The sequence below is a fragment of the Talpa europaea genome, assembly GCF_964194135.1.
Source record: "Talpa europaea genome assembly, chromosome: 13".
Lineage (NCBI taxonomy): Eukaryota > Metazoa > Chordata > Mammalia > Eulipotyphla > Talpidae > Talpa > Talpa europaea.
In genome coordinates, this window is record NC_140080.1 from 33,294,614 (window position 1) to 33,315,226 (window position 20,613).

Consider the following 20,613-nt stretch of genomic DNA (forward strand, 5'->3'; position numbering starts at 1 on the left):
GACTGTGTGCTCCGTCCAGACAGAAATGGCCTAGCCTTATATGGAATAGAGACTTCACCCCAGGAGTTCGCTTGCCACATAAGAAAATACAATTTCATTGTAGAAAAACTACACAATACAAGTAAGGATAAAGAAATACACATTTAAATCATTTACCACCAGAGAGAAAACCACTGTTAACATTTTCAAATATCTTCTGCAAGAATTTTCTCTTTAAAATGTTTTATATCCTACTTTTCTCAGTTTACAATATAGTACAAAAACGTTTTCTCAGGTCTGGAGCTACAGATCTAAATCACTTTAATGACTGAATAATATTCCATTGTTCAGATGAATTGGTTAGGTTATTTCCGATCCAACTTTCTGCTAATGTTAGTAATACTGCAATTAGCTTCTCTATAAACTCAGCTTTGCAGACAAAAAGGAGTTGCAGTCCTGAGGACCCACGCATTCCCCCCGCCCCCCCAGAGAGGAGTTTGCAAAAGCTGAGCACGCAGGACAGTGGACTGATGGGGGGCAGCAGGAGGCAACAGGAGGATGTGTGTGCTCAAGAAGGGCGAGGCTTGCCATGCCATGTGTGTCTGAGGCCTGGGTTCCCGAGGTGGAAGGGCAGGGGCCACACTGGTGGTCTGGGTGGCCCTTGGGCATGGGGTGGCTCTGCCTTCACCTCCTCGAACATTCCCTCCTTGGACCGAGCCTTCTCTGCGGAGTGCCCGTTCTCCTGGAAAGGCTACTTTGTCCAGCTCACGTCTTTCTCTCCTCCTTTCCCACCTAAGTAGCAGGACAGGGGCTCTCTGCAGTGGGCATGTCGGGGGGAACCTTCTTTGGCAGTTTTATGCCAATAAGAGGAGGGTCTATCAGAGAAGACCCAGGTCTCCATAAAAGGATTTCCCTTGAGGACGGGTCCCTCAGAACCTTAAGACATATCCCAGTTGCCACGAGTTGGGCCCCAGGGCGTCTGATGGCCTCTGCTTGCTTCCTCATTGCCCAATGCCAAGCCACGGCATCTGGCCTGTGTCTGTTTGACAGGGAATCCCAGAAAGCACCTCACTAGAGATAACAACAGCAAGAACAACCAAGGCTGCTCCTTTCCCACATCCCAGCCCCGAGGCCAGGAGGTACCGCTGCTGCCAGGAGCTTGACCTCATTCCTCTCAGCAGTGGGCGGTGGGTGCGGAGCCTGCAGAGATCTGAGAGCAAGACAGACGCCCAGGACGTGGCCAGGAAGCCCAGCCAGGGAGGACCTGGCTCAGCCCCCCTCCCAGCACCTAGGGGGCAGGGGCAGCGGACTCTTAAAAGGGTTAATGATCCTCACCTCATGACTAAGGCTGAGCAGTCCCCTTTGCAGGGCAACACCTGGAGACAATGCGGCCAGCCTGCCTGGCATCAAAGTCTCCCACTGTCCTGCTGCTGGCGGGCTGTGGGCCGTCCTTTCCCCTCCTCCTCCCACCCACAAAGTGACTGCGACCTATTGGAGGTTAATTACAGACTCCAAGTTCAAATGAAAAAGAAAAAAATAACACCTGAAAACACAGCTGGTTTAAGTGGGCACAGAGAGCCGACTCTGAGCGGGTAGTCAGTCTCTCTCCCGTGCAAGAGAGCCCCTCCATAGTCAGGGGCCAGGTTCCCCAAGGGAGTATGTGCCCAGCTGGGCCTCTGGGTTGTCTCTGAACCACTTTTCCTTGACCAACCAGGCCAGGCCTGGTACCTAGCCTGGCTGTGCCCTCTTCTCACACCCATCCAATAAACAGCCACCTCCACTAGCCCGCATGCAGCAGGCACCCACCAGGTATCGGGTGTTTGGTCCTGAACAAGACAACATGGCCCTGATCTCAGGTCAGGCTCTGCCTCCTGTTCAGAGCTCTACCTGGATTGGCAGGGGGCAGAGTCTTACTGAGGGCCACTTCCCTGCTCCAGGGAAAGCCAGCCTATGGCTGACGGGCTTGCAGCTTAGCAGGCCAGGAGCCTGGCACTTTAGTTGCAAGGTAGAGTAAAAGGCCAGGAGGGCTGGCAGGGGATGGAAGCTAAAGAGGGAGGGTGAAGAAGGGAAGGGGGAAGGAGGAGACAAGGCTTGGCAGCTCCAAGATCAACAGAAATGGTTTCTGCCTTAAAGCTTTGTCTGCCCGTTCAGCGCCTCACTGACATCTCTTGCTCTCAGGCCTCTGTGAGTGCAGGGTAAGAATAGGCCTGGCCTGTCCGCCAGGGCTAACACCATGGCCACCTCCAACCCCCTCTGCCAGGAGCCAGGCAGCTGACAGAAAACTGACAGCTTGGGGCCTTGAACCCCGGGGCCAGGAGATTTAGGTGCTACAATGCCTTAGACTCAGGGCTGGCAAGTGGGGGTATGATGAGGCGGTGGGGAGAGGTTGCGTGGTGGGGGGAGGTTGCCTGTGTTCACAGAGCAGAGAACCATCTGCTGGGGTGGCTTATAGGATCTTGACAAACACAGAGTGTCCCTCAGTTCTTCCCAGGACTTGGGGCACAAGTCACAGGCACCTAAAGTTGGCACAGATGAGTCAGAGAGACACAGCAAGTTAGGTCTTTGTTGCAGTCTCCTGGTTTTCTAGCTGTTCACCATTAGGTAAGTGGTTTAGCCTCTCTGGACCTCAGTTGACTCACCTATAAATTACACTCTATCTATTTTCAGAGAAATGGAGTAAGAGAAAGCTCTTAATGGAGGGATGGAGGAGGGAGGGAGAGAGTGAGCGAGCCCAGAGCCCCTGCCCTCTTTGGGGTGGATCTGCACTTCCCACACCTTCAGCCTGGCTGGAGAAAGTTGTTTCTGAAGCTCTGGCTCATGGAGACTGTAGGATAAGCAGGGAAAGAGGAAGCAGCTTACTCCATAAAAGTCTGATTTTTCAAACTGGGATAAAAAAGCCACAGGATAGGGCCTCCCCTGGTGGCGCAGGTGGATGGGCTCTGCGCTGTGAAGCTGTCGGCAGCCTCTGCAGCACCAGTTCGATCCCGGTCGGCCAGCGGGGGTCCCACATGGCACAGCAGACCTCTCCTGTCGCGCCCGCTGCTCCCCTCAGCAGTGTATTTCGTCAGTCTGCCTGTTCTGTTCCCCGCTCTGTCTCTGGTGAATCTTCTCACCCTCCTGCGCATCTGGCCTGTACCCTGTACTTGTGTAAAATAAATAAATAAATCTTTAAAAAAAAAAAAGCCACAGGATGATCTCAAGGCTTCTTTCTAGAGGGTCTGCCAAGCTCATTAGTAAGGGAAAGCGGCACCTTTGTATTAAAGCAAGCAGACATATGATGGAATATAATGTCAAGTTCATGTGGATTTTTGAAATAAAATAAAAATACAAAAATTCAAAGAGGCATTGGGGTTCCCGGGAAGGTTTTAACAGCCTGATGGAGGGGAGCATCTCACGTGCTCACCAAATGCAATGCAGGTACCCCCATGGGTGCAGAGAGCCCAAGCTGCCAGAGGCACTGCCTCCCCTACTTCAAGGAGAGTATGGCCTAGGCTTTCTGGAGACTGGGAGGGCTGGGATGTGGTTTTTAGGGTCCAGGCTAGTGAGAGAGAAGGGACTTGAAGGAACTCACCCCAAAACAAATCACTGCCTGGCTATTATGTCGTTAACTCAAATATAACATGTGGAAAGCCAGTTTCCCCATCTTCTCTCCTGTTACCACTCTTAATTGGATCCCCTCTTTCAGTCACCTTGGCATGTGACAACACTGTGACTCTACCTAAAGGTCCAAACCAGTCACCTTCCACCAAATATCCTTATAACCTTGTCCTCATAACCCTCCATCATCTGCCAGGCCCTGTTTCAGGACCTGCTGTTCTCCATGCCACTAGTGGTGGCACACGGCAGACCTACCTCTGTGGGCCTCTCTGGCATTCAGAGCCTGCGTTGGGTCTGTGATATCCATAGGAGAAAGGCTTTCCTACCCTTGGGGGTAACTTGCTGGGTCAGGGAATAGGCTCTCTTCCCACATACACCCTGCTTTCCTCTTACCACTTCCCTTCAGGAACTGAATATTCCAGGCAAACCAAATCAAACCAAACCAAATACAGAACATGCCCATTCTGTATTCTACTTGCCTCTATGCTCTCTGCTCATGCTCCCCACCTCATTCCCCACAAAAGCACGCAGGCTTTTGGGCCAGGCGGGTCTGGGTTTGCATTCTGGCTCTGCCCTGTGTTTTGTATTACTGGAGAAGTTACTTAACCTCCCTGAGTCTTTATTTCCTTGTCTGTAACAGAGGAACAAACTCACCCACTTTCGTAAGCCTGGCGAGAATTAACTGGGGGTAATATATGTCAAGAAGTTAACCCAGTGCCTGAAATCGCAGTAACTGGAGGCTCTTATTTGTCTAAATCCCTCCATCACTAAGAGGCCACCGCCTCCCCTAACTGGCCCTGCCAGCAGCAGTCTCTGTCTCTTACAGGCTCGCTGAGCATTTCACCTGCACCACTAGGAGCAAACCAGGTTCTAATCTTTCTAGACTGTGGGCACCTCAGGGAGGGAATGTGTCAGACCACTGCTCTATTCCTGGCACCCGACATCGAGTAGGTACTCACCGAACGGTGGCTGAATACATGAATACAGTGGCTGGACAGGGACTGCTGGGTGCCTTGGGGTGGCCCAGACTAAGACTGCTGCCAGGAAGGGGGCCCCTTGACGGCTAAGCCAGAGCCCTTTCCCACCCTTTCCCACACTCCTCCCCAACTCAGCCTTTCCCTCCCCTCAGCCAAGACAGGTACCTGCGGGCCTCCCTGGTGGTGCAGGGGTTAAAGGCTTTCAAGCTATCACCAGACACTGCAGCTCTGCATGGCATGAGTTCTATCCCCAGCTGGCCAGGGAGCAATCCACATGGCACAGCAGACCTCTCCTGCCTTACCTGCTGCTCCCCTCAACAGTGTGCTTTGGTCAATCAGCCTGTTCTGTTCCCCACTCTGTCTCTGGTGAATCCTCTCACTGTCCAACCCCGCCCCCCACACCTCTGGCCTACACCCCAGTTTTTTTTTTCTTTAAAGATTTATTTATACAAGAACCATGGTACAGGCCAGATACGTGGGAGGGTGAGAGGATTCACCAGAGACAGAGCAGGGAGCAGAACAGGCGGACTGAAGAAATACACTGCTGAGGGGAGCAGCGGGTGAGACAGCAGAGGTCTGCTGTGCCATGTGGGATTCTTGCCAGCCGGCCAGGATTGAGCCCGCGCTGTAGAGGCTGCGGACAGCTTCACAGCGCGGCGCTCAACTGCCTGCACCACCAGGGAGGCCCCGTACATCCCAGTTCTTGTATACATAAATAAATAAATTTTTATTAAAAAAAAGAGATAGGCACCTGCCCCAGATAGCAGAGTGGATGATGGCATCAGGGAGGGCCTCACTGAAGGACGATTCTTACTCGGCCCACGAGGCTGCCCAACCACTCAGGGGCTCCTGGGCACGAGCTTAGGCAGCAAGGTCTCCCGATGGGGACAAAAGAATTGATGAGGGACTGTCCTCCTTCATTTGTTCATTCAAGTGAGTACTGGGCACTCAGCACGTGTCAGGTGCTAGGGTCACGGTGATGGGTCTCAGCTCTGGTGGAGAATCCAGCTGAGCGGGGTTTCCCCTCCACAGTGGGATCAGTGCTGTGGCTGAGGCACTGGGTGCTGTGGTTGAGGCACTGGGTGCTGTGGGGGCTCAGAGATACACCTCACCCTCCCACCTCACTTCAGGGTCAGGGAGGGCTCTGTGCGGTAAGCAAAGTATGCTGGGCCTGCAGGCCAAACAGAGTTGCTCAAGAGTAGGGGGCCAGGGCTCCAGGCAACGGCAGGGAACGGCAAGTTTAACGGACTGGCGGGAGACCACAGTGTACTCAGGAACTGCAGGAGATTCTGACTGGATCACCGCGTACTCAGGGCTGAGACTCGGGCCTGTAGTGACGGGCAGTGGGGAGCAGCCTCACGCAGCTACTGCTCTCTCCTTTTCTCTCCCTGCAGTTGCCACAGCCTGCTTCACTGGAGTGTGGACCTCTCTCTCTGCATCTAAGTTTCCCCATACAACCGGTGACGTGCTGGACCGTGAGCTCAGATCTGCCTCCACTGCACCAGAAATCACCTCCAGAACTCGTCCAAGAGTTGCCAGTGGTGAGCTATTCCATGGCAAAGCCCAACCCCCTGTAGCCACCATGGCCCACAGGCTGGACTATCACAGGAGACCTGACTGAGCCCTCCCTTGTCCATCCTCCCACACACCCATGGGGGCCGCTGCTGCCTGAAGAGTGGCTCTGACCAGGTTACCCTCCTGCTATTTGTTATTGTCCAGCTGTTTAAGATATGTCTAAACTCATCAGGGCGACATTCATGACACCTGCTGCGTGGCCCTGGTGACTTCTGCCCGCCTCACACCGTGCTGGGCAATGGAGCTTCAGGACTGCAGCGTTGCCCCTCTGGCCCTGGCTGCCACATTTTTGCTCAAGTCGTCTCCGCTGCCTGCAAGCCCAGTACCTTTAGAGTCACCATGGCCCTGCCATTCTCTAATGGGCTGCCTCCCTCAGTCCATCTGCTCCAGAGAGCCTCTCCAGTTTCCGTTGATTAGAATGAGTCTCTTCTTCCAGCCGTTCTGTGCCAGCCCTTGCCGGGGTCAGCCTTGGAACCGCCATCAGGTCTACCTGGCTCACAGGGGGTCAACACATAAACATTCTTCTTGCAACCCCCACCCATCATGCCTGGCACAGGGGGAAGGCCCAACCAGCAGTGCTCAAACCTCAGTCCACAGCATAAGCCACCGGCGGACTGGCTAAGAGTACATACCACCCCTCCCCACACTTCTGATTCAGTAGGTCAAGGTGGGGCCTGAGAATTTGCATTTCTAGTCAGTTTCCAGTTTATGCTTTAAATCAGGTTCCAATTGCTTAAACATTCACCTTTGATAAAAGGGGCTCCATTAGGATCAGAAACTACCCAGACAAGGGTTAGATCCAGCTGCTTCTCTGACCCTCAGCTTGGTTTCTGATCATCCACTTGATCATCCACCCTCAACCTCTCCAGCAACTCCTGCCTGTGACTGTAGTCTTGGGGCCTTGAGGCAGCCCTCTTGTGTCAGTGCTCATGGTTCTGTTCACACTTAACTACCACAGTCACACTGCAAGCTCCTGTGAGGCAGGGACTCAGCTTGCTCATTTTTGCCTCCTCTAGGCTCCATGGAGAGCCCAGGAAATAAATATCTGACCAGTTGATGGGATGTGTTTGGTCCAACAAGTGGACCAGATGAGCATTCTTTGTCCTTTGCTGGTTCTTTCTTGGGGGCACAGACCATGAGGGAGTTCAGTGCAGGTGAACTATGCATGGCGTGGGTGAGCAGGGCCAGGCCTGAGTTTAAGATCCCATCATGCCGCTAATGCACAGCCCATGGCAGGCAAGCCACAGACTCTCCCTGCCTCAGTTTTCTTACCTGTAAAGTGGAAATAATAAAAAAACACCAACACTTGACAGAATCAGTACTGGCACGTGGTAAGTGCTCATCCACATATCTGCCTCCTTTCTCGGTGGCCCCCGTGTCCATAAGTTGAGCACAGACATATTCCTACTTCTCAAAAGACCCTTTGCCACCCTGGTAAACTACCCACCAACTAACCATTGAGCTTCTGCTCGAATGTCACCTCTTCTTTGAGGTAACACCTCCCGCCTCCCTCCCAGGAGAACAAATCATTCCTCCCTCGCCATACACAGCACTTATCTCTGGCATTACACTTGGTTCCAATCGCAGGCATTTGTGTAAGGCTCTGTCTGAACTTCCTGAGGGCAGGGGGCTGTGATTTATTCACATAGCAAGAGTCAATGATGCTTACAGAAAGGAGTGCACTGAGCAAATGAAAACACATGCAGTTCGTAGTGTTAGCCCAGGACCAGGGCCTGGAAGTCTAGATAAAGGGATGGTTAGGCCAGGCCAGGGATGGAGAAAGATGGGGTGGCTGTGCTACCACTTAGTCCCTGCTGAGTTATGAATGGGGTGTTATTGGCTCAAAACTGGTGGGGACATACCAGAATGTGGTTCTGATGGCCTTCAGGTCTCAAGTTTCAGTAATGCCTTGCTAGCATTTAAAACACCCAACGCCTCTCTTCCCTGTGCCAATTGTCCCTCAGGCCAGGCTAAGGCGCAGAGGGCAGAGGATACCTAGCTGGGTGAGCGGGGCTGGCAGGCATGGGAAGCCTACTGGAGGCCAGGGCTAGAGCCTCCTGAGCTGGGTTAGCACCTTCCCCCACCCCATACAGTCCTCACTCACGGTTATACTGACTTGACCCTGAAGTTCCCAGCACCAAAGTTGACCCTGAAGTTCCCAGCACCAAGGGCACTGACAGGTATCACTTGAGATTCCTGCTAGTACCTGAGACCAAGAGACGCTGCTTCCCTCGAAGCTGCTTCTTTCTCCAGCAGCTCGCAGAGCCACACAGGCCAGAGGCCTGGGGAATAAAAGGTCCAGCCCCTGCTCTTCAGCTGGAAGATGTTCTTTGTGTCCGGCCTGAAGCCTTGTTCTAACTCTACTTCTATCCCAGATCCACTGGTCACCGGATTCCCCCAGCCCAGGTGACTCACTGCCCTACCCCAGCCCCACTGCTGTGCCCATCTGGAAAGACTAGAGCTCTCTGTCCCCTCATCCCCCCTCCCCTGCGGAGTGCCTGGGACTGGGCTGAAGACCGATGAGTCCTGGTCTGTAAACTGCTTTGAGCTCTCAGGATGAAAGACTGTTGGGAAGTACAAAGTCACTCTCTGCTTGTTGTTATTGTTCTTAATGAACCCTGAGGTGCCAGGGCGCCGGAGCAGAGCATGAGGCACAGGCTGAGCCCCAGAATGGCAGGAGGACTGCTCCGGGTGCTCAGCTCAGCAGGGTCAGCCAGGGGCCAAGGCCAGAGGGGGAGGCTGCAAAAGCAATCCCCAGATGTGGTAGAGATACGTGCACAGGGCACGCCCCGCCTCAGCTTGGTCCTGGACTGCCCGAAGGCAGCAGTCCTAGAGGTCTGGGCAGCGTCCTGACCAGAGATGGGAGGTGGAAGAACCTCGTAGGGATGTTTTAGCGCCAGTTCAAACGAGACACTCCGGCACTCTCAGCTAGCGATGCCACTCCACCTTCATACTGCAGGACACCCCAGTGAGGACCAAAGCCTGCTCCCTGCCTTCCTGTGGGCAGGCAGAGATTCCCACTCTTCAGGGTGTTTCAACAGAGGGGACCTGCTCATCAACTCTGATCAGCTTTCAGAAAAGGTGAGGAACTAAGAATCTGACTTCAAAGCTATTCTTCCAAACAACATAGCACCTTTAGGGGTTATCAGTTTCTTTGGGGCCCGCTTCCCTAAACTCCAGTCTCACAGCTTTCCTCTTCTCAGGATTTTATGGAACACAGAGCCTGAGGGCTAGGGCTCTGCCCATGCACGGGGAAGGCCTGCATTGAGAGCAGCATTTTCAGAGGCTCAGAGAGAGGGAGCACAATGCCTGAGATCACACAGAGGCAGACGAGGGGTGGGCGCTAGTCCTGAGTGGGCTTATAACCCCCTCCAACACCCCCTCCAGCCTTGACGCCAAAGCTGCTAAGGCTATGCCAGCGACCCCCCAAATCCCCAGAGTTAAGGGGAAGTGGGGGTGGGAGGGCCCAGCCCCAAGTAGGGATACCAGGCGTCGCCCCCGAGAACTCTCAGTGAGTCATGGAGCAGAGCTCACACCTGCAGCCCCACCCTACATTGCTGCCACAGAGGCCGAGGGGCAGCCCCTTCTCCCACACTGGCCTAGGTGTGGGGAGGGAGTGGCCCTCCAGCTACTTGTCAAGGAGGAGATGGGGAGCTGTCTGGTCAGAGGTGGGGGGAATCAATTAATTGTCCTCTTCTTTCTCCCCACTAAGTTCAGACTTCCTGCTCCCCCGCCCCCCCCCCCAATCCAGCTGAAGATTGCAGTGGGTAACCTGCTCACACCTTCCGTGTCTGCGCCTGGGTAAGACCCCTCTCCAGCTGCCCTGGGCCCATGTTCTCCCTCCTGGGGCACTAAGCATCCAGTAAGAGGAGCAGAGTTGGCGGAGAGGCCTCCAGCTCTGTAAGCCGCTGTTAGTTTAAATACCCATCCTGCCTGGCTTGAAATCAGACTACATTGCAGGTATTTAAAACTGTTGCTTCTCCATGCGCACACATGGAGGTGTGAAGCTGTACCCTCAAAATCATAGTTACGTAAAAGATTGGTGAATCAATAAAATTTGAAAGAAAAACCCCACGTGCCTCTCATTGACATAGTACTTTCTCCTGATACCTTGTCTCGAAGTGTGACCCTCCTCCTACCCTCCCCAGGCCTCCAAATTTCTCTAGCCCAGGCCTTGAGGCTACTTGATATCTGCTCACCAGACTGAGCATCCTGAAGAGCTGGCTGGCTGCTGGGAATTAGGGAACAGGAGGGAACAGAGAAGAAAAGATAGCAGGAAGTATTATAGTTACGCATCAAGAAGGATTTTCTCACAGGTGTAGAAGATGCTGGAAAGGAGCTCCGAGAGGCCTGTGGAGTCTCCTACTCCTAGCCCACTCCCACCTCTGCCCCAGTGCGCACTCTGCCCTGGGCTGCAGGCATGCTCATTTCCCTGGCACTAGTAAGTCCCACCCTCAAAACCCACCAGGTGGCTTGCTACCAGCTCAGCTCCTGCAACCTTGACTTCGGAGGGGGCCCTTACCTGGCCAGCCTTCCAAAGTGCCTACAATAGGATGTGTATGTGGGGACGGAGGGAGAAAGGTGGCTCACTGAGCCAAATCTGTGAATTTCGATCCTGAAAACAGGTCCCCTGCATTGCTTCAGTTTGGGAAGTCATCCCACACTACATATAGCAGTTTCAGCAGCGCCAAATACTACTCAGGAGGTATCCACAGGATCTATGTCCTCAGGGACAACTCCTAGACATACTCCATAGGAACGAGTACAGAGGTTGACTTTCTAAAGAAGAGAACACAGTCCTGGCTTTAAATTCCTTTGGCCCCTTCACTACCGGGGTGAAGACAGCAGGAAGAAGATGGTGTATGACCCCTAACTGCTTCCAGTAAAGAGACCTCTGAGGCTACTTTGCTACCCTTCCCCCATCATTATACAGACATTCAGAAAAGGGACTTGGCCAAATTCTCAACATAATCAGAGCCTCCCAGCTCTCAGTCCAGTGCTCCTTTGAAGCCATTTTTTATATTGCAGCTTGGGCGGGAACTCCAGTGGGAGGGGCAGAGATCCAGCAAAATGGACATCCATGTCCAGCATGCCGGGATGGCGCTCTAATACTTCATCTCTGCAACTTTGTGACTTCAATCTCACTACGTCTCAGCCGCCCAGGCCCATCCCTGAGAGGCTCAAGACCAAGGCACCTCCTTCACCCTGCAGCTGTCCAGAGAGGACACTGAAGTAGGACTCCGCACACAGCTCAGCTCACCCAGAGCACCTTCTCCCTTCCTCCCTGGGGACAGAATCCAAGGGCCCAAGGCAGTCACTCCTGAAGAACAGAGGTGGGACAACAGCAGTGCCTGGTCAGGTTTTGAGGGAAATAAGTCACAGAAGCAGCAGCTCCCTACTTCCAGGGGCTCACCAGCCAGGGCATCCCCTCAGAGTGTCGGAGGTGGCAGGCGGTGCTGCCCACGCTCCAATGGCTGAACAGAACTCAAGGAGGTGTGGCACATGGGTGGGAGCAGCCCAGAGCACACTCCAGGCAAGGGAGGCAGTGACAGCTCCCTGAGCAATCCATGGCCAGGCCAGGCCCCAAGGCTGCTGGTCCGCTGTCTTCCTGTCCGTGCCCCCTGGCTCCACCCAGCTGCGTGCTCCTGGCGGCACCAGGAGGCAGCTCCCTGCTGCAGGACCTAGCGAGGGGGGACTGGCGCACAGAGCCCCAGTCGGGTCCGAACCGTAGTCCCTTGCCCACCCAGCCACAGCCACATGCAGGCACCCACGCCCCTTGGTGCCTGTCACCGCGCGGCTGCTGGCGTAGCCCAGACTCACCAGCAGGGCGCTGGGGGCGGGCGAGCAGGCGGCAGGTTGCTCCCAGCGAAACGGGTTTCTGGGCGCCGGGGTGCCCTACCTTTCTCCCCGGGTTCAGGCTCCCGCTCCCGCTCCCGCTTCTTCCCCTCTCGGTTCTTCTTGCCGCGGCCTCGGCCCCTCCTCCTGGACTCCGACATTCTGCCTAGGGTCCCAGGCGATGGGACAGACTTGAGGCGCGGGAGGCAGTGACGGCCTCAGCTCTCGGCAGTGGCTGCGCCCCCGCTGCCTGCAGCCCCAGTGCCCGAGCGCGGCGCCTTTCTTATAGGCGGTCACACCCTCCGGGGGAGGGGAGCAGCGAGTCTTAACTCTTCCCCGCCCGCACCCGCCGCCCTCTACCCGCCCCCCCTCCACCGCTCAGGCTGCTGGGGGATGCGGACAGACAGGTCTGGGCCCTGGACCCCTCCCTAGGCCCGCTGAGAGAGGCAGGACTTGCGCCCCAACAGCGCCACAGAGCTCCTCGCCAGACTCCAGCTGGGCCGGGGGCCTGAGCCGCGCTTTGGGAGGGGGCCATGGATTCCCCACTGAGGGCCAGGCTGAGGCCAGCGTGGGGGCGGGGAGACAGCAGAGCAGCGCCCAGGATGAGACCACAGTGAAGCCCACTGACAAGTGGGGGCGTTAGGAAGTGCTGTTGCTTCTTGCAGTCTGTCTGCACCTCCTCTCGCTCCCTCCCTGCCCCTTTAGAGGCAGTTCGCCTGAGCCTCTTCTCGGAAGGTCTGACCTCAAACCCTGGGGATTTGGGCCATTTGGGGGAAGACTTTCATGCAGCCACCATTTGTGTCTGGCTGCGGGGGCGGATGGCCCCGGTGCCCCTAACAGACAGAGGGCACTGCAGCCTGAAGGAACCTGGGTCCCCCACGTGTTTGTAGCCACCCCCAGCCCAAACACTCTGACAGCCCAGGCTGCCAGCACCAGCTGGCGCTTCTCCTCAAAGCCTGCCCAAGTGAGTTCAGAAACTGACACCCCACCCTCTAGGAACACACCTCCCACCAGACAAGGGCAAGGTCTGCAGAAAGGACAGCGTCCTGCCTCCTGCCTGGGTGTGGTGCCGAAAGGGTTACACAGCCAAGGCTCTCCCTCTTTGGGCTCCCAGAAAGCCAGAGCCTGCGGTTTGCCTGCCTCATTCTGCCGGAGGTGTCCCCTTACAACCGTCCCAACTGGAATCCCCGTCAAAGATCATCTCAGTCAGTCCTCTGCTCCCCAGGAGAGGGTCCTAAGGCTTCTCTGGACAGTGTCCTCCTTAGGAGAGCCCAGAGTAGGCTGGGAGCCTGGCCAGACCTTGAGGCCAAATTGAGGGGTGAAGGGGGTTAGACACAGAGAAGATGGAGGCAATGCCCCAGTGGATCTCCAGGGCTCTTGGGATCTCAAGCTTGCCCCTTCGGGGGCCAGCTCTGCAGAGATCAACTCTATAAGATATCCCTCCTCTCACACCCCGACCGCGGTGTGAGCCCTCTCCTCCACGCACGTGGCACTGCTCTCTAGGGGGTGGGCAGCGAGGCGTCACAGGCAGAGCGAGAGCCCGGTCTCATCCCACTCCACCCCATGCTCACTTAGCTTCTAAAATGGCCTCATATACACCCCGCCACAGTCACCAGCCACTGCCTCAGTTCCCTCTCTACTTCTGTCCCCAAGATTCTGCCTCCTTGCTTGGAGTCTCTACCTCTCGGTTCAGAACCCTCAAAGGCCATCAGAGTGAGCTTCTTAAAACAAACCAGGTCACTATTACCTATGGGTTAAACCTAAGCTTCTCCTCAGTGGCCAAAGCCTTCTGGCCCCTAATCCTGTGCCCCAGGCACCTCCACTGTCATACACACTGTACCGTCTCCTCTCCGTATCTTTGCACGTACTCATCTCTCTGCCCAAAATGGCCATCCCGGCTTCTTGGCCTGGTCAGTTTCTCTGTTCGTTCATGTAGCAAACATGTAGTAAGGTTTGCTGTGTTTCAGGCACAGTGCTATAAGCTGGGGATTGGCCACAAGCAAGACATTCACCGGCCTATTAAAGGAGGGTCAAAGTCTTGGTGGGGATGGACAACTAATGAAACAATGAATTAATTACAATCTGTGTTAAATATTAAAGAGACATGCATTCAACAAACATTTGTGTATGTTGACGTGTAGGCTGATATAGGAGACAGGCTGTGAGGGAAGGCTCCCCCTAGGAAACATTTAAACTGGGATTCGAGGAATGAGTAGGAGTTGGCTGCACTAAGGGGAGTGGAAGGAGCATTCCTGGCAGAAGCAGCAGCACATCCAACAGCTGTGGGGCAGGAAGGAGCTTTCGTGCCTTTGTGAAACCAAAAGATGGTGAGTGCACTGAGGGGTGTGTGTGTGTGTGTGTGTGTGTGTGCATGTGTGTGTGAGCACATGTAGAAGTGTGTGGGTGTTTGTATGGGGTGTGGGGGGTGTGAAAGCTGCCTGGAGAAGGGGCAAGCACTGGTCAGACAAAGAGGACACTATAGGTCAGGTAAAGGCATTGGGCTTATCAGAAAGTAATGGTCTGCCCCCCAAACTTTTAAGCCATGCATATGAAGGGTAGGAGAGGACAAGGATTAGATCCTTTGCTTCCTTAGTACTTTCTATATCTCTAAGACCACATCCTTTTGCACTGTTTTTCATTTCCACTTCTGTCTCCCCCACTAGAGTCGGGGCCCTTTAGGGCACAGGCATGGCTCAGGACATGGTTTGAACCTCCCTATGGGACAGATGGACCAGAGGAACCAGTAAAAAATGGCCCAGGGCAGCAGCAAGAAATAGGGGAGTCTGCAGGTCAGTGGAAGGTAACTTCCGGGGGTAGATCCTCCAGGCAATCCCAGATGGCTCACGGCTGGTCTCATTGCTTGACCCTTGGCAGAAAAACCCTGGGAATTCGAAGGAGGCAAGAGTTCTCTCCATGGGCTGCAGCGTCCAGACACAGTTCTGAGGGAGGTGGGGCTGGAGGAAGGATTGGAGGGATGGGGACAAGTGAGGTGTTCCCCAGTGGGATATGGCAACATGGGGGAAAGTGCTTCCCAGGACATTGCTGAGGAGACAATGAGCAGACCAGGATTCTGTCAGGAAACTGGGAGCTACAGTCATTAACACAGGAAACACCGGGACTCGGGGCATACACGTTACCCATGTTATCTCTTGTCACCCTCACGACACTCCTGCGAGGTAGGTTCAGTCATGATCCCTGCTTTACAGAAGAGGGAATGAAAGCTAAGCATGAAGAGATGAGCCATTCAGTCACTGGGAGGCTGCAGAGCCAGGACTCACGCTGCAGGTGCCTTGCACCAGAGTCCGGGGCTTCGCCACGACTCCCACTCACTGCCGCTGGGCAGTCAGCCGCACTCAGCAGGCTCAGGCTCTGCACTTCGTTTAGAAAATAGTGGGAATTCACTGGAGGCTTTTCAATTTTGAGTCAAAAAATTTATCCGACTGGAGTGTGCAGGATGGATGGAAAGAGGAAGAGAGTGGCGGCAAGGGAAGCAGTTAAGTAGGTGAAATACCAAATATTTCTCTACAACTACGATGTGCCAAGCCTGGATGTTGTGAGGGTCAGAATCAGGGAGAGAAGGCAGCGAAAGGGTAGTAGTAAAAGCAGCTAACATCGAAGTATTAACTCACTTCATTCTTCACACCAACACTATGGAGTAAGCCTACTGCTATACTACTATCCCCATTTTGCCTATGGGGAAACAGAGGTGCAGAGAGGTGAAGCTGTTTTTATTTGTCCAAGTTAAACAACGAGTAGGTGGCAGAGCAGGGCTAGCAACCTACGTACTTGGGTACCCAGAGGCCATGCTTAAGTGCATAGCTCCCTGGTGTTGCTCCAGAAAAGGTGGAAAGGCAGAGAGAAGAGACAGAATCTCTCAAGTCCAGCCACTGGCCCTAGGATCTGACCAGCCCCGCCACCCCACCCTGAGCCATGTGCCCATGTTCAGTGCCCAGGTGACAGGCAGGGGGAGAGCCACGTGGCCTCAGCAGGCATGTGGTGGGGCCTCCACTGCCCCAATCTCCCAGCTCTTATAGCAAAGGCTTCCAGGGGAAGTATAGTTAGGCACCCCCCACCCCAGGCTGGACCGGGGCTCTTGCCAGGAGCCTGAAAATGACCCTGTGAGGCAAGGCCTATTGCTATGGAAACTCCTTCCTCTTAATACAGGTTGTGCAATGCCCCTACAACCTCATGTGGGAGCGGGCAGAACCTGGGGACAGGCCCAGAGACCACATCACCCAAAGAAGCCTCTCCCCCCACTCTGGTTTCACAATGAGACACTAATAGTAACACAACAAGTTAATTCAATTCCTTTAAGGAGCAGAGACACAATGTTAAACTGGCTTACAAACTTCTTTTTTCCTCTTTAACATTTTCCTTCTACTTTGAGGCTGTGCCATGGGCAAACTTTGAAGTTTAGGAAAGTTTAGACTTGTTTGAGTCATGTGAAAAAATGCCTTTCAGTGAAAAGGGGAAAAAGAGCCATACTATCCCTTCCCCCACCTGAGACTTTGGGGCTCCAAGGTTACCCATACGATTCTCCTGAAAAGGGGTCTGGGTATGGAGATGGGGTGTGCCCCTTGCCTTGGACTCACTGCTTGGTAGGAATCCCTGAGGAGAGTTTTAGTGACTGCAGGCCAGGGAGACCCGATGCAGTCCCTTAGGCTCATCCTCGGCCCCTGGAAAAGGCACCCTGGGCCAGTCCTGAGCCACGGTCTATTCCCCCATGACCTAAAAGTCCTTGAAGAAGATGAAGCTACTCCTACCCTCAGCCACCCCCATGTTGGCACCTCCAAGTCAGGAGGCACCCTCCTCACTTCCCCCTCAGGGAGGCGTCCAGAGGAGGAAATAGTGGACATGCCGCTCCATGCAGGACCAGAGACATCCCCACGCAGTTCGAGGATTATTCAAGGCCCGGGAAATATACGAGCTCCCTGACTCGAGTCCATTACATCCTGACGCTAGGATGCAGTGGGATCCTGGTTGGAGCCACATGTGCCTTGGGGGGCCAGACCCAGCTCCCCAGGCCCAGAGAGCCAAATCTGTACCCCAACCTATAGCATTAGCATCCCTGTCGCCGAGTATGATTTCTTCTTTCTCACTGAAGCTCACTCCTACCTCCAGCTCTGTCTGATAGCCCACAAGAACCAGACAGCCAAAAAGAAGGGGCCACACAGCCTGGGCCAGAAGGGCTGTTTTCAATGCTAGGACACCTGGACTTGGTCCCAGTTTTGCCCCGCGGATTAGGTTAATTTGAGAGGCTCACCTGCCACTCTCAGGACTCAGGCTAAAATGAGAAGTGTCCCTGGATTCCTCTGCCCAGTAGCCAGGAAAGCCACAAAATTGGGAAGAAATAAGGGACTCGAGATCACTGTAGAAAAGCACCTGCCTGCTGGGTAAGAAGTTTCTAGAGCTGCACACAGACCTGTAAACCCAGGTTATTCCCCTCAGAATAGGTGCTCAACACCCACACTCACACATGGTGCATGAACTTCCCTAGCCCTGGCACAGCAGAGAGAATGAAATCAATTTATACAAGCTCCAAAGCAAATCTTCTCGGACTGTGATGTTCTTAACAGAACCTGGTTTCCTCTCAAAAAAAATAAAGGTTCACAGGCCGTTCTCACAGGGATTTCACTGAGTAGATGGGGAAATTCTTTTCTGGATTTCCAGTCTTGGGCAGTCTCCTGGGCTCAGGGGTCCAGGCTGAAAAGTGCAAGGGTGATGAGCCACACCTGCCCTTTCTTCCTGGTCCCCTGGGTCACGGGTTAGCTGTTCCAGAGCCTGAGCAGGGAGGGCCCAGCTGTGGGGGTACCTGTCTCCATTCCTCCTGCCTCAGCCAACCCCATCCCAAGTCCAGAGAATAAGTCACACTCCCTGCTCAGAAGCTGAGTCTCTTGTTATTTTCAGACCCTCCTGGGAGCCCCAGGAGCAAGCTGGGAGGGAACAGAAGAGAGAAGAAAGCATTGGCCAAAGAGAGGGTGGGGAGCCTCCCCTGGCTCCAGGGGCCGGGAGAAGAAAGCCAAGGCGGCAATGGGAGAGCAAAGGAGGGGAGAGGTGAGGCGACAGGCAGGCCTGGGCAGGGCAGGAGGCAGGATGGGGAGAGGAAGTGAGAAACTGGAGCAGCCCCAACGTAAAGGGAGGGGTGGTGGGGGTGTGAGAGAGATGACAAAGGAGGGAAGCAGAACAGAGGCAGGCGGGCCAGGCTCTACTTCCCGGGATCTGCTGGGCACCCCTGGGCAAGTCCATTTCCCTGTCCGGCCTGCCTCTCCAGCTGGAAAATGTGAAGTTGGACTGGCTGATTTTGAGACGTCCTGCCATCTGAGGAAACCAAAGATTCCAAACTGGCCAGGAAGAGGGGAGAGGGCTGGGGAGGAGACAAGTGAGTGACCCCCTGGATCCCAGATGGGGAAGAGACCTTTTTGGCCGACAAGCCCTTCTCCAAGCCCTGTGCTCTCTGCTCAGCCCTTTCCTTTGTGGCCTCCTGGCCTGGCAGAAGTCTTTGGTTGTTGTTGAGCCCTCTGTTAGGCCGGGGGGAGGTAAGCAGGGACTGGCAGAGAGCCCGAGGCACAGGTATCAGACTCTGCTGCAGGCGACTAAGCCCTGCTGGATCCCAGCTGCCAGCCTCTTCCCGGGCAGAGCCTGGGGGCACGATGCCCTATCTGCATGAAGACATCAGAGAGACTCAAGCACTTCGGCTCATGTGACCCACAGCCACATTTCTCCCTGGCGTGAGAGGTGGGAGCCTGTCTACCTTTCCCAAGGTGGGGGTGATTCAGTTCTGCCTGCTTCCTCGTCAAGCTAACTGCATAATTACACAGCAATAATCATAACTGGCACTTACACACCAAGTCCTGTGTAAGTACATAATTTATTTATGTAACGACATAATGACTTATTTGCTGGCCTGGGGGCAGTGGGGACATGTGCAAGGGCTTAGCTACTGTCTACACCACCCGGGGGACACGTGTGGATCAGCAGCCTGTGGGAGCCATGGCTCCCAGCAGCAGTGGTTCCATGTGGGGCCTGCCCTAATGCATCAGGAGCACTGAGGGCCGGTCCTCTGAATTGGCATTTGCTGCCATCTCTCCGTCTATGCTGGGCCATGAGGCTGGAGGGGCAGCACCCATTCCCAACCCCGTGAGGGCTGATGAGACTCTTTTATTAAGGTGCAGTCCACCTCCAGGCAGCGGACACGATTCAAGTCAGATTGGCAAATTTGGTCACCACCCAGGGAAACAAGAAGCCTTGCCCAATATAGGCATTTTGAGCCTGGAGGCAAAAAAATTCTCTCTTTGCCCTGCCCAACCTATCCCTACCCAGCCCAGCCCTGCCACCCCAGGTTTCGCTGCTCCTGGGACCACAGCCCAACTTCCCTGGCCTGGTCTGGGTGCTGATTCCCAGGCCAGACTCAGTCTTCTTGGGAATGCCCAGTGGGCAGCTTCACAGACGCTAACTTCCTAGCGGCTGTGACTGGCCTCAAGGATGCCAAAGAAGCATTGCTAGCCCCGTCTTCTTGCTTCTGACTACCCCAAATTACCCCTCAGAGTCCCTGGTCACCACTTACGAAAGTTCCAGCACTAACCATAAAACAAGGACCACCAGAACTTCTAGGCTACTGGTTCCTGGAGCTCTGGAGCAGCGAATACCATAACTCACATGGGAGCAGGATATACAGATTCCCAGTCTCTATGATCTCAAGATAAGTCAGGAAACCTGAGTTCTCTTGTTAGCTCAGCCAGGATTTTTTTTCTGGTGGTTCCTAGGGAGGGCATATTTTCCCACTGGACCTCAATATCTAGTTACCTGTGAATCAAGGAGAAACTGAAATGCTCTCCAAGGGCCATTTTAGTAATGAACCTCTGACAAAGAGCTGAATCTCCAAATATATTCCCAATTTTGGAAACTTCGTCCCTTGCCATCAGCTGCTGCCCTTGCAGTGGGTCTTCCAGCAGCTTCCCTCCCAGCCTTGGAAGGTCAGTTCTACTCTTGCAAGGCAAACTGTGGGTGTAAGGTGGGTATTGGAGGGAACCAGTAAGCACACATGTGCAAGGCCACAGCACTGAATCACCCCTAACTCCATCACCACCACAATGGGAAGAAGAATGACAGTAATGGTGACCTCGATGGTCTGCTTGGCCCCATACTCACCCCTAAATCTGTTTCTTCCACCCAAAATCTGCTTCACACCAGGCTTCTGGTGACTCTGACTCCCTCTTCCCCGACTCTGAAGCAGGAGCTTCTGAAACTTGTGGTCAGTGAGGAACCTACCGCAAGTCTTTGTCTAATTACTCACATTGTTCTGGGTCTCCGACTGATGTCCAGCCAAGCACTTCCTTCATGTAATTTTACACACAATCTTCCCCTAAATCAGTGTGTGGCTCCGACACCACCCACCTGCCCTCAGTGCCTGGGTCTCACCTAGCAGCCAGTGACTTCAACAGCTCAGCTGCCTGAGGGACGCTCCCCCCTCCTCCCAGAGCCTCTGTGCTCTCCTCTGCCTGCCTTGGCCTGCTCCTTGGGGTCACCAGGCTTGGTGACAGACACTCCTTGCTCAGCACTTTCTCTGTGGCAGGCACAGTCGGGGCACTGCAGGACACAAGGCCCTGTCCTCACAGAGCTCACCATCTCGAGGGTGGACAAAACTTTGACA

General features: G+C 54.4%; 1 protein-coding gene across 6 annotated transcripts in view; it reads right to left on the bottom strand.

Annotated features, from left to right (window-relative positions):
• Window positions 1–20,613, bottom strand: part of NRG2 (neuregulin 2) — a gene marked incomplete at both ends in the record, with an annotated part of 178,408 nt that overhangs the window by 40,783 nt on the left and 117,012 nt on the right. Inside the window, one exon of one of the 6 annotated variants that reach the window (XM_084252342.1) lies at window positions 12,028–12,124. The exons of the other annotated variants lie outside the window; for them this stretch is intronic. Coding sequence (XP_084108468.1) covers window positions 12,028–12,124 — 97 coding nt within the window. Of the gene's footprint in view, window positions 1–12,027; window positions 12,125–20,613 lie in introns of those variants that run through there. 6 annotated transcript variants of the gene reach the window in all.